A 13,176-nucleotide genomic window follows, 5' to 3' on the forward strand; every position below is an offset into this window, starting at 1 on the left:
GAGAGAAAATGAAAGGAGCGTTTTGAAAAGCTTTGCTCTTTCTAGTAGGCCTTGATGCTAACTTTGAGGGAAGGTGAAGTTTACGAGGGAACACCAGCTTGAGTGACAGTAGTAAATTGTTTTTGCTAAACCTGCTGTGTATGGTGCGTGGCATACAACAGCATCTGGAGTGTCAGAAAATTACCTCTCACTGGCGACTTCTCAACAGATGCACAGCTACATTTAGGCCGTTAATTTATTACAGTTTATTCTCTACATTATAATGAGGCTCTAGGGAAAAGGCAGTCATATATACAAAAGCATTGTGAAGCTTTAAGGTCTCTGTAAATCCACTCTGAATTAAAGTTCATTACAAAATGTGCACTCACGGTTAAAAAAGGATGTCTCGTGTTTTTTAGTACTCTGCTTTCTGTGAGTGTGTGGGCCACTTCGTCCTACGGAAGAGAAAGAAGGTGTTTGTAAACTAAACTGTGTTTGCTTACAGTACATGATGTTCACAGTGAAGACATTATTTTGAGTCCTGGATATAATGAGATGGTATTACAAATCATGGGATTAAAAGTACACTTTTATAACTGTTAAAAATGTCTTTAACCTAACTCACACAACACAAAATGCCTGAATGAAAAACATGAAACATTTTCAAATGAAATTCATTCACAAAATATCCCTGATGAATCTTACCTTTGCTATAATAACCTCTTTCTTTAAAATTTTCATTGCATAATATTTCCCGCTGGCCTTCTCCCTTACGAGAATGACTTTTCCAAAAGTGCCTTTTCCCAATAATTTTAAGTAGTCAAAGTCATTCATTGTCTGCAAAAAAAGAAAAAGCAATAATATTGTATCAAAAAAGCAATTTCCCCTTCCATATGTAAAGCGATTTGACTACCTAGAAAAGCGCTACAGTGTATAAATGTAAAGACTTAATAAATTGTCAAGCATACAGTACTGAAATCCAATACATGTAATTAGGGTTTACATTTCTATTTTGTTAATGTAACTCAATGAGAATACATCCATCTCTAAATCTGCTGTGGGGATGTAATCCTGCTGCTCAGAGACTCCACTGTCACAAACACACTGACATGTTTGCACATTAGCTTCTTGTTTAAAAATGATGAAACTCCCAGAAATACACTGCCTTAAAACACATTATTGAGAGAGCGTTACATAATTTTGTGCAACCGAGTTGTAAGGTCTGTTTCATATAGTATATCCTGAATCTGCTCGGTTTCATTTTCTTTTATGTTGCTTTTATACAGATCATGTTGGAAAATAGTTTGAAGTGCATTTGCTGCTTAGTTCATTGTGTGATATGTGACATAAAAGGCTCGGCACACAAACTCTACATTCAGACAGAAACAAGCCTTAATTTAACTTTTTGCCGGTTTCTGCCTTTCAGCTTCTCAATGTCTCAGGTTAATGATGTCCCCAGCAAACATCAAAATCTGTATTTGAATCTGTACCTTGCGTTTATGGTGGCTGATAGACGTGTCCATCTCCTCCTCTCCCAAGTTGTCTATCTGTGAGGTGGGACTACACTGGATACGTTCCTCTTCCTGTCTTTGGAGTTTATCTGCCACCATCTGGATCGCCTCTGCCCACTCATCCCTTTGGAAGCACACACAAATCCCATGTTTAAAAAGCACTGCTTCATATTCAAGAATACTCTTGAGACACAGTAAACAAACAAGTGGTTCAGTTATAAATGTAAACTGAAGCATAAACTTGACTCTTTTACTTTGTTGAAGGCATTAGGCCAGACCATCTAAGTAAATCACAAGGCCGTTCTCAGTAGCTGACAGTATAATCTAATTGTGAGGGGGGAAGCCGCCCCTCTCTGCAAACGAGTGTCTCCCTCCATTGAGTTTTCATTTGTCGTGCAGCACAACATCTGTTGTGAAGAATCAGTGGTGCATTCATGTTTTTGAGCATGTGTTAGTTTAATAATGATGAATTCATTTGAGCGAAGCTAGCGGTTTCTCACTGTTTCACAGCACTGGACTGAACCAGAGAGTACGGATGCGTGGTCTACTGGTACTTTGTACCGCAGTACTACAAATTTACAGTGGAATACAGTATAATAATATTGCAATATAGCACATTTTGGTGCTTGGTTTGAATAACAACATGCCACTATTCAGCACATTTTGCAGTCTGCCGAGCTGGAAAAACAGCTTAACCCAGTTTAAGTTAGTTATCTGGTTTTCCACCCTGCCCAGTCTAGTTATGCTGGTCTATTTGGAGGAGTTTAGAGGCACTTCTCAGTTACAGGAATAGCCTTTTGTAGGAAACACTGATATGCATATATATATGCACATACACTACTGTTTAAAATAAATATTAATACTTTTTACGCCGCAAAGATGCATTAAATTGATCAAAAGTGACAGTTAAGACTTGCTACAAAACATTTATATAAACGTTTTTCAACTTTTGAACAGTAGTGTCATCCAAAGTGAACTGAACATTATATTGTTTTTTCTTTTCTTTAAAAGAAACTGAATGTTTTAACAAAAAATAAAATTATGATACTTTTAGGTATTACACATATAATATATAACATGCATATATAGTATATTCATGTTTTTACTGACACAGAATTATTGAATCTATTGACAGCAACAGTTTCATTTAATATAGGCCAAGGTTTTTTTTTCCATTTGTTGTATGAGGTAATGATTTAGTATTGATACAGCAAGCCCTAAATCAACATGCACCAATGCTACATTTTTCTATATATCCTAATCATTTGTTAACAAACATGTATTCATTACTTCAATGAGCTCATTGTTTCTGCCTTAAAGTAATACATTGCTTAATACATTATAAGCTAACTGTGTGATTTGTATATGTATATTTCTGAAATGCATAACTTGGACATAGTCACCTCTGATTACAGATCACTCTAAATTGTACATGCATTTTCTGTAAAGCTGCTTTGAAACAATATGTAATGTGAAAAGAGCTATGCAAATAAATGTGAATTGAATTGAATACAGCGGTACCAGAGGCTGGTATTGTACCAAAGCAAAAAGCAAAAATAGTGGTATTGATCTAATCCTACTGGGCAGAGTCTGAAAACTCGCTCTTGTGCATTCCCATTGGTTAGTGGGAAACCCTCAAAATGAATAAGAGATTGAAATATTATTCACTAGTATTCATTATCTCTTATTCATTATCAACATAATGTATGGATTTCCACTCATATTCTGGCACTTTTTTTTCCAGTGGAAGTTGAATGTTACATTCCAGTCGTGGTGCAATCATTTGGGTTAACGCAGTAACATATACGAAGGGCCCCGTGCACCCTTTCAAGGTCGTGTGGATAAATGGGTGTGGAGTGGTTTGGTGTATAATGAGCGGTTTTTGCTAATGAGAGATAAAGGCTTTGAATACAGTCTGGCGTTATGCCAGCTGCCGCCACATCTCTCCTCCTCACATGTAGGCCTGCAGTTTCTGGGCCTCTGCCAGTACGCCATGTCCCACTCCTGTTCAGAGCTGGGTGTGTGTGGCGTAAACAAAGTGTGCATTGGACTGCAATGCCCTGTGATAGATAGACAAGTTAGGAGTGCAAGAATAAATTGCTCAGTGTCTGTTCATATCTTCTGCATAAAGCCTCCTAAAGGTTGTTGTGTCGTTTTTTTTACACTTCAAATGAAGAAGAAAAAAGCGTATTAGTCAGCCACCTGAATAAAAGAAACTAAAAGAAGACTGGACTGTCAGCGTAAAGTCACTGATCAACATCGCAAAACATTACGGTGTTCCAGTCCATCTCGCATTCTCCTGATTCAGGATCTACTGTCAGATGAGATGATGTCAGGCTATATGTCAGTGTCATGATTCTAACTTGTAACTTGTAAGGGCCGGTTCACAGAGTATGCAGGGTTTTTTGCAGTCAAAATTAAGAGCATCCAACATCGTAGTTACGTTGTCAATTTCCAAAATTCCAAAAAGTACCACTAGATTACATAAGGGGTACATCATGTGTTAGCCGGGAAGGATTGGCATGCAGGTATGATTTTTTTTTTATTCATCAGGACCAGTGTCCATATGTTTTCAACAGTTCATGTGTATTTACCATGGTAACTGTAGTTTCTGTTACCCAATATACCACCAATTCTATATTTTTGATGACTGTGGTGGCTCAACTGACTAACTAGTTTCGGACTGCAAAATTTCTAAAAATGTGGGCTCAATGACCAAGGAAAAATTTGGTTCCCATGGCAAAATCAGATGAAAACCACTGATTTAAGGATTACTGACAATGATTAATTAGTGAAAATTAATACACATTATAAATACACGGAACTAAATGAATGTATTTGGACACAGTCATAACCTCTAAAATGGAGCTGTTAATAGTTGTGTTTTCTACATTAGAGACCGTTCTCACCTCTCTTCTGGCGTGTCCACATGGAAGGTCCTCTCTATGACTGTAGTCCATTGTAGACATCTAATAATAAAAGTGTTCGGCTTTGGTCGTTCAGTTTTCATCAGCTGGCATTCTGGATTGACAGACCAAAAAAAAAAAAATAACTGTAGCCACTTTATATTTCATATTACAAGAAAAAAAAAACACACTAAATAAATATAGACTTAATCACAGGCAGGAGGAAAGCTGACCTGAATTCTAAACTTGGCCCATTTCCTAACACTCCGACTGCAAATGTTTGCCATTGTCAGAGTGTTTTATTTGATAAACAGTGAAGAAGCAGCGAGTCCAATGTAAAACAAATGGCCATTAGCAGAGAGGAGGCAGCGGGTGGGAGAGTGCAACAGTGAGATGAATGAGCAAGAGGTACATTTTCTGGAATGCTGCGCACCATTAGATATACAGCGCTTAGCTCTGCCACATCAGCCACTGCTCAGTCAGAGGGAAATAATGCACTTCTCAGATACTTTATGAAAGTAGCAGGGAATAGAGGTGACGTCCAGACTGGCCTCATCACTGCTGCAAATTTTGGGGGCAATGCCCAGACGACAGGTGAAACGCAACAGCGGCCTGGGCTGCCAGTCCCATAATGAGGGCCCTCAGCTGGCCAATTTCAGCCACCTCTGAATGACATCAGGGCCTAAATTTAGACTGGAAGGTTAATGACGACATCGCTAAGGTCACGAAGCCACGCACTGTACAGAACGTCTACCTGGGCAGTAGAGGGAAAATTGAGTCCCATGCTGAGTGCAGAAAAACAAGGTCACGGCAGCCAGAATGTGACACCTCAGGAGGAGAGGGGGCAGATCTGACAGTATTGTTTGCTTTGCCACATTAGATCACAGATGACGAATACTGCTTCAAGTAAGGGTGGCTAAGGAAAGCTAGCTTGCCAATTAAACAGCCCAGAATCTGCGATTTCTGCTGCTCGCACCATGCAACATCTCTTAAAGGTTTTCTCAAGTCCAAAATAAGGTTGAGAGGGTGCCAATGCACAAAAACATCAGGAGACAAAATATGGCAGTCAGCCCTATAGCTGTTGGCGAGAACTGGCTTGAAGTTCTTGAAGTAAATTCAGGGTTAAGAACAATTGAAAATTTCCAAAAAACTTTTAAAATCTAGTTTAAAAGTGTGTCAAGTTCTTAGAATGTACTCTTTGTATTTAGGTTCGTTTTCAAAAACTTTTATACCATTTTTAACAAAAGTTTTATATTTTCTTTACACTTGAAAATTGATATTGTACTGTTCCAAAGTTTGGGGTCTGAAAGATTTGTAAAAGTTTTAGAAAGAAAACCTTTATGCTCACCAAGGCTGCATTTATTTGATCAAAAATACAGTAAAACCATTAATACTGTGAAAAATTATTTCAATTTAAATAATTGTTTTTTTTTTAAATATATTTTAAAATGTAAATTATCCCTGTGATGCCAAACCTGAATTTTCAGCATCATTACTCCAGTCTTCAGTGTCACATGATTCTTCAGAAATCATCCTAATATGCTGATTGGATGCTCAAAAACATTCATTATTATTATCAATCTTGAAAACAGTAGTGTACCATTTTTTTCCAGGATTCTTTAATGAATAGAAAGTTGTATTTCATTTATTTTAAATATAATGGTTTGTAACATTATAAATGTCTTTACATAATGTCTTTACTTAACTTTGATCACTTTAATGCACCGTTGCTGAATGAAAGTATTGATTTGATGCTCAAAAATACTTTTATTATTATTATTATTATCAAAATTGAAAAGAGTTATGTACAATTTTTTTTCAGGATTCTTTGATGAATAGAAAGTTCAAAATAACAGCATTAATCTGAAATCGAAAGCTTTTGTAGCATTATACACTACTACCGTTTAAAAGGGACTTTAGATTGATTAAAGAAATCAATACTTTTATTCAGTAAGGATGCATTAAAATAGAACTTTCTATTCATCAAAGAATCCTGAAAAAAATGTTTTCGATAATAATAATGAATGTTTTTGAGCATCAAATCAGCATATGATAATGATTTCTGAAGGATCATGTGACACTGAAGACTGGAGTAATGATGCTGAAAATTCAGCTTTGCATCACAGGAATTAATTACATTCAAATAGAAAACAGTTATTTTAAATTGTAATAATATTTCACAATATTTCTGTTTTTTTGGTTTATTTTGTAACAGGAAGTAACAAAAAATGTCATGCAATTAATCTTTTAATGTTTATGTAGAAGTAAAAATGTCCCGTTCTTCCTTCAAAAAAATCCACCTGTACTCATAGGGTCGTGTTTACAAATTGGTGGATTTCACTGTGTAAAGCAATTTGTCATATGCTGCAATCATTGTTAAAAAAGACAAATTGGTCAATATGGAGTGTGGTGTACTAGAGAGCAGATGCAGGGCTGGTCAGGCTGTGTACAGGACTTGGTGAGAGCGGGCCGGGGGAAGGCAGTCTGGTGGCAGCTCATTGCACAGGGGGTGAGAGCGATGCCATTTCAGAGAGTGCATTAGGCTATCAGCCTCCCAGCACCACCTGGCCTCCCAGCTTTCTGCAACAGATGTGGCAATCCTCTCCCACTGCCAACAGGCCCAGGCCGGATGTATGGCCACCTCTCGCTCCTCCAGCCTTTAGATTAAAACCTGGCTGGGCCTTTTGACGGATGGAGGGTTTGGGAGCCGCTCGTAGCATGTGTGCAGAAACCAGCGCTGAAAGCTGGAAATCTACAACATAGGGCGCTTGAGTTCGAGTTGTGTTTCAGAGGAATCAAGTCACTTCTTTTGATGCTTTTACGCCACTGCCCTGAAAAAATTATTTTAAAAACTCAAACTTAAGAAGAATGAGGTGAAACGGAACTGTGAATTACTGCAAAGCATTATGCCTCATATTAATCACATTTTGCACATCCTCAAGGATTCAACATTAGAAACAAGCTGAAGTATATTTTATAGTCCCTGATCATTTCAGATGTGCCTTTACAGTTTGAGTGGTTTCTGCACTTGTTTTGTGAGCCTTCTGAAATATACAACAGGCTTTGCCTCATTTCAAAGGTAATTTTACATGTCAACATTTTAAGGGGACAGTAGCAAAAACAACAGCCTGTTTTATTCGAATTTTCATAGAAAATTCAAAATTAGGACTAACACTATAATTTGAGTTCATGAAAAATAAAGAGAGAAATTACCCCAACCATAGACCATTCAAAGATATATTGTGTGAATCTGAATTTTTAGACTGTCACATTACTATATGGATTTAATTTGAAATGCAATACAGATCAATGAATCCACTCTGCTGCTAATTCATGGAGATTTACCTCTCTGTTGCCTCACAAAAGATAAAAAATGAACAAAATCTTTTGCTATGAAGGCATCACTTACTTGCAACAGAGAAGTTATTGAGAGGGTAGGGAAGATCTGCATCCTGCGGCTTCTCCTTGTATCCAATAAAGGACCCATCGGTTTTTAACAGGAAGTAGCGAGGTCTCCAATTCTTAATATATTCACCTAGGGGAAAAAATAAATGTAAATTTAAATACAAAGAGTAAAACACATGACCTCAAACTACTTATGCAAATACATGCACACTAAAAACCCAACCTCACATTCATACATTCTTTTCTTTACATAGAATTGGAGAGAAAAAAATTACAGTTTAAAAAAAATACCTCATTGTTTTGGGTAGTGGCAAACTACATACATTAATATCACAGGATTAACATCACAACCACACAGAATGATCACGATTAGACGGCGCTTGAATTGACTTAATTTTGACTTTGCATTTGACTAATCACAGGATTAAAATGTTAACATGTTTACCACTGCTAGTCCAGCTGTCAGCTACTGCATTATCTGCCTAAATCCGAGGGCAGGTGTAAGAACAGCCCAAACTAAGGCCAGTGACATGACACCAGGTCGGCTTACAGTAAAACGTGAGCGGAAACGCACTATGCAGGGGGTCAGAGAATCCTCACAAGGGGCAGCAGAGACACCTTTAACCTTTCTATGCTAAAGCCGCAAAAAACAACATCTGCTGAGCAGCTGGTCATGCCATATTATCATGCAAAACTTCTGGTGCAACAGCCTGTGCTATCTAATAATAAACAGCAGGATTACAAGGGTGTCAGCATCACCACGCAGGGGGCAAAGCCGCACGCACACACGGTCCAATAACAGGCTTCAAGAGTGATAATGCACATAACATCTGCCTGCTGAGTGATGCATGCTGGATGCTGGAACCAAACTGACTTGTTCACTTGCAATTTCGTGCATTTAACAATGGAAAGTTCATGTTCAATTGATATTTCCTGAAAATTATTATTTGTGGGATATAAATAAATTTAATTTCGTCTGTTATGTGTCATAATCGCACCATGAGGTAAACACAAAAGGAAACAAGAAAAGTTATTTCTATGGTCCACTTTAGATATTCTACTAACTATAACTAACTTTGCAACTTCATGTCAAGTTTACTCTCATCAGAGTATTAGTAGACTGTTCGGTGTTAGGGTCAGTAGAATACAGTAAGTTGACATGTAGTGGCAAAGTCACTTATAGTCAGTAGAATGTCTGTTGGGGGAGCATCAAAATAAAGTGTTAGCAGATATTAAGCAGACAGTCGACTAATACTCTTGTAAAGTTACTTATAACTAGTAAATCGTCTAAATTGGACCACTGAAATAAGGTGTTACAGGAAATTTACGTATAATATACAGTGGTGGTCAGAATTAATGTCACCCCTGGTAAATATGATCAAAAATGGCTGTAAAAAATAAATCTGCATTGTTTATCCTTTTCATCTTTCATTAAAAAATTCACAAAAAATCTAACCTTTCATTGAAGTAAAAGAAATGAAACTGGGGGGTAAATCACATTATTAAATAAATGCTTTTCTCCAAAACACGTTGGCCACAAATATTGGCACCCTTTTATTAAATACTTTTTGCAACCTCCTTTTGCCAAGATAACAGCTCTGAGTTTTCTTCTATAATGCCTGATGAGTTTGGAGAACAACTGACAAGAGATCAGAGACCATTCCTCCATACAGAATCTCTCCAGATCCTTCAGATTCATAAGTTCATGTTGGTGCTTCTTCTCTTCAGTTCACCCCACTCCTGTTCTATAGGGTTCAGTTTAGGGGACTGGGACGGTCATGGCAGAAGCTTCATTTTGTGCTCAGTTACCCATTTTTGTGTTGATTTTGATGTGTGTTTTGGATAGTTGTCCTGATGTAAGATCCAACCACGACTCATTATAAGATTTCTAGCAGAGGCCGTCAGGTTTAGATTTTTTATCTGTTGGTATTTGCAAGAATCCATAATACCATGTATTTGTACAAGATGTCCAGGACCTCTAGCAAAAAAATACGGCTCACAACATATAAGATCCAGCAGTATATTTAACCGTAGGCATGGGGTACTTTTTATCCCTGTTTGCACCAAACACATCTGGTGACTTTGCTGCCAAAAAGCCCTTTTTTGTTTCATCTGACCACAGAATCTGGTCCCTTTTGAAATTCATGTCTGACAACTGAATATGCTGGAGTTTATTTTTGGAGGAGCGAGGAGGATTTTTCTTGAAATCCTCCCAAACAACATGATAACAACGTGACAATAATAAAAAATAAAAATAATAATAATAATTTATAGTCATTGCAGTGATCCAACGAGATTGCATTAGAGGATCAATCGACAATGCATTTCCATAAAGTGCAAGAGACCAACAATAGCATATTTTGTAACAGGGCACAGCGACAGATAACACCCAAGGAAAATGGTTTATCAGGCGGAGAATCACTAGTAACCAGGAAAATGAGTATACTTGTGTGTGCTGCAGTGATGCAAAGTCCAGTCACAGTTATTGCACTTGTTGGATAATAAGCTAGTAAATATCCCCTAGATGTAGGGGTTGTTTGATATATTTTTTTAGGCTTTCTGACCCCCAAGACTCAAGTAATCTCTGCAATTCATTGCCGTGCATTAAGACAATATAGACATACCTCCTCTTCCTGCCAGAGTAGTAACATCTTCAGGTTGATTGGAACTTCTTTATTATTGCCCTGATGATCAAAATGGGGATTTTCAATTCTTTAGCTATTTTCTTACAGCCACTTTCTATTTTGTGAAGCTCAACAATCTTTTGCTGCACATCAGAACTATATTCTTTGGTTTTACTCATTGTGATGGATGATTAAGGGAATTATGATGGCCTTTGTGTTTCCTCATATTTAAACTCCTGTGAAACAAGAAGTCATAGCTAAACAATTTCATCTTTAGTCACCCTGGTGTGCTAAAAAAAGGTAAATATTAATGGGAATATACTTCAGAGATATTTTACTCGTAAAAAAATCTAGGGGTGCCAATGATTGTGGCCAACGTGTTTTGTAGAAAATACGCAATTTCCCTCCCACTAACTATTTTCCTTCAATGAAATGGTAGATTTTTGCACTTTTTTTTAATGAAAGATCAAAAGGATAAACAATGCAAATTTATTTTTCACAGGCATTTTTTTTATTATCATATTTACCAGGGGTGCCATTAATTCTGACCACCACTGTATAGTGCATTTATACCAAAAAAAGTCATAATTTTTCACCATATTCCAAGCATTACAGTAGTTGAGTAAAGTTAAAGTTGTTCACAGAAAAAGAGAGTACAGTAAATTATGATTTATGAAATGTTCCTTTAGTCATTATAAACAAATAATTATTAAATTATTATTTTAATGGTCCAATAGATCTGTTTTTGGTATAGAAAATCTTTTACATTTTTCTTCAGCATTGTCCTCACAAATAAGGAAAAAGTTTTAAAATTATGTAAATTGCTGGACATCAAAACAGAAACACATCCTACTTTTGTTATTATTTAAGCCATAAAGCTATGATGTAATATATGCTGTAAAATGTATGCTGTAAAATATGCTGAATCTAACCTCAGGACTCTGTTTAAATCTGTTCTTGCTGAAAGTATTTATTAAGATCGACAATCTGGTATTCGTTCAAGCGCAGATGCAGGAGAATCCGCAGACATGTACTTTCAGATTCTGAACCCCTGGTAATTAGCCACGATCTTCTCTAAGTGACACATGAGCCTTGTGACAGCTCTGATCACTTTTTTCAGCAGAAGAGAAAATAAACAACATGTTCTATTTGTAACATCCACTTAAAGCATAATGACACCAGCTTCTCCTAATTAACACATCAGAGAAAAACACCTGCTCATGTTAATTTGAGGAGACGGAGGTCTTTGCCGGTATGCCTCAACGAGGAAGAGAAAGCGCTGGGTAGGAGGGAACAGCTGAACAGAGGCATCCGCCTTCCAATCAAGAGGTACAAATGTAGAAGGAAAAAGGGATGAAGGATAAAAGTGGGCTGTGATGGTCGTCAGAGTGATCCTACATACATTTATCTGTCACAGACCAAATTATTTTTTCTACAGATAAAACTTTAGTAAGAGGGCTTGTTCATTTTTTTAAGATTTAGCTTCATATTTATCAATTAGAAAGGCATGCTGTGTGGTACTCATACGGGAAACGTAGGTTCGAATCCAGCCTGTGTCATGTCCTGATTCCATTTCTCCCCACTTTAATTTTGTTTTTCTGACAATAAAAAGTAGCAAAGTTTTTTTTAAAATAATATCACCTAATGTAATGCAATATAAAATATAATAATATTTAAAAAAGAATAGAATAGAATTTTAAAATTAATACAATATATAATATACTAATTACTAGGGCTGTGTATCACCAACAATGTCACGATACGATACGCATCACGATACTAAAGCCACGGTACGATACGTATCACGATATGGATCAATTTGGAATTTAAATTTCTTTTGAGCAGAGTTTAGTAACAGTAATATCTTTATTGAATAAACAGTGTTATAACAGTTGTGATAACTGAAAAACTTTTTAGTTTTTGTAATTAAAAAACAATGAGAGTTAAATTAAATAAGTGTTGAAATGGGCACCAAACAAAGTAATTTCTTTAAATTACGTTGAAATCATTTTAAATAAATAAATACAATAGAATGAAGATAGCCTACTAATAAAGAGAAACGTTTTTGAATAGCTCTAGCACTAGTATTCAGAAATACTACAGAAACTTAAAGTAATTAAATGTAAAATAACTTTGGGTAGTATTTTAGTCCTGACTAAATTAAATACAGATTCCTTATAATTAAATCTATCTTTTGTTGTTTTGACAACAATATTAATGACAGACACATATGGCTGCTGTCACTTTAAGAGCTAGTGCACAGATCCTGTTTTCATTATACTGTCACATGCATTTAATGCTTATTTAAGACATAACTGACTGTGTTGGATACTCACCAAGGGCGACATTTTTGACATCATTTTGCTTGTTTTTGTCTGTAAAAGCGATATAATCCGTGAAAAATAACTTTTGTTACTCACAGGCTGTTTGTGAGGCGGCTTTACTCTATGTATGCATGCACAGAAAACTATCTCTCAGAGTGCGAGTACTGAAAAGTTTAAAATCGATTGAATGTTTAGTTTGTGTAAGACTTAAAAAGACGAGCAAATGGTAAATGTAAGTGACAATGCAATGCTGGCCCGAATATGCAAGTGAATATTCCGTCATGTCCCAACTCCTAAAAGCGAGAGTGTAGTATCGCTAAAGTTAATTTAATTTAAAGGGTTACTTTTTCAAATAAGTAATGCAAGTTATTTTGTTTTCCCATTTATAAACTGACAGCTCTCTTGTCCTCATGTTGAGAGAGATCAA

At 36.4% G+C, this 13,176-nt stretch overlaps 1 protein-coding gene across 7 annotated transcripts in view; it reads right to left on the minus strand.

The window, feature by feature from the left end:
* akt3a (v-akt murine thymoma viral oncogene homolog 3a) overlaps positions 1-13,176 on the minus strand; it is a 98,184-nt gene that overhangs the window by 17,079 nt on the left and 67,929 nt on the right. For all 7 annotated transcript variants that reach the window (XM_077237311.1, XM_077237310.1, XM_077237312.1 and 4 more), the window contains 5 exons: positions 7,806-7,931; positions 4,400-4,511; positions 1,470-1,614; positions 685-816; positions 369-434 (listed from right to left, as the gene is read on the minus strand). In XM_077237311.1, coding sequence (XP_077093426.1) covers positions 369-434; positions 685-816; positions 1,470-1,614; positions 4,400-4,511; positions 7,806-7,931 — 581 coding nt within the window. The remainder of the gene's footprint in view (positions 1-368; positions 435-684; positions 817-1,469; positions 1,615-4,399; positions 4,512-7,805; positions 7,932-13,176) is intronic.

Source organism: Siphateles boraxobius, unplaced genomic scaffold, assembly GCF_051911475.1.
Source record: "Siphateles boraxobius isolate OS27281-9 unplaced genomic scaffold, OSU_SipBor_1 20, whole genome shotgun sequence".
In the NCBI taxonomy this organism is placed as follows: domain Eukaryota; kingdom Metazoa; phylum Chordata; class Actinopteri; order Cypriniformes; family Leuciscidae; genus Siphateles; species Siphateles boraxobius.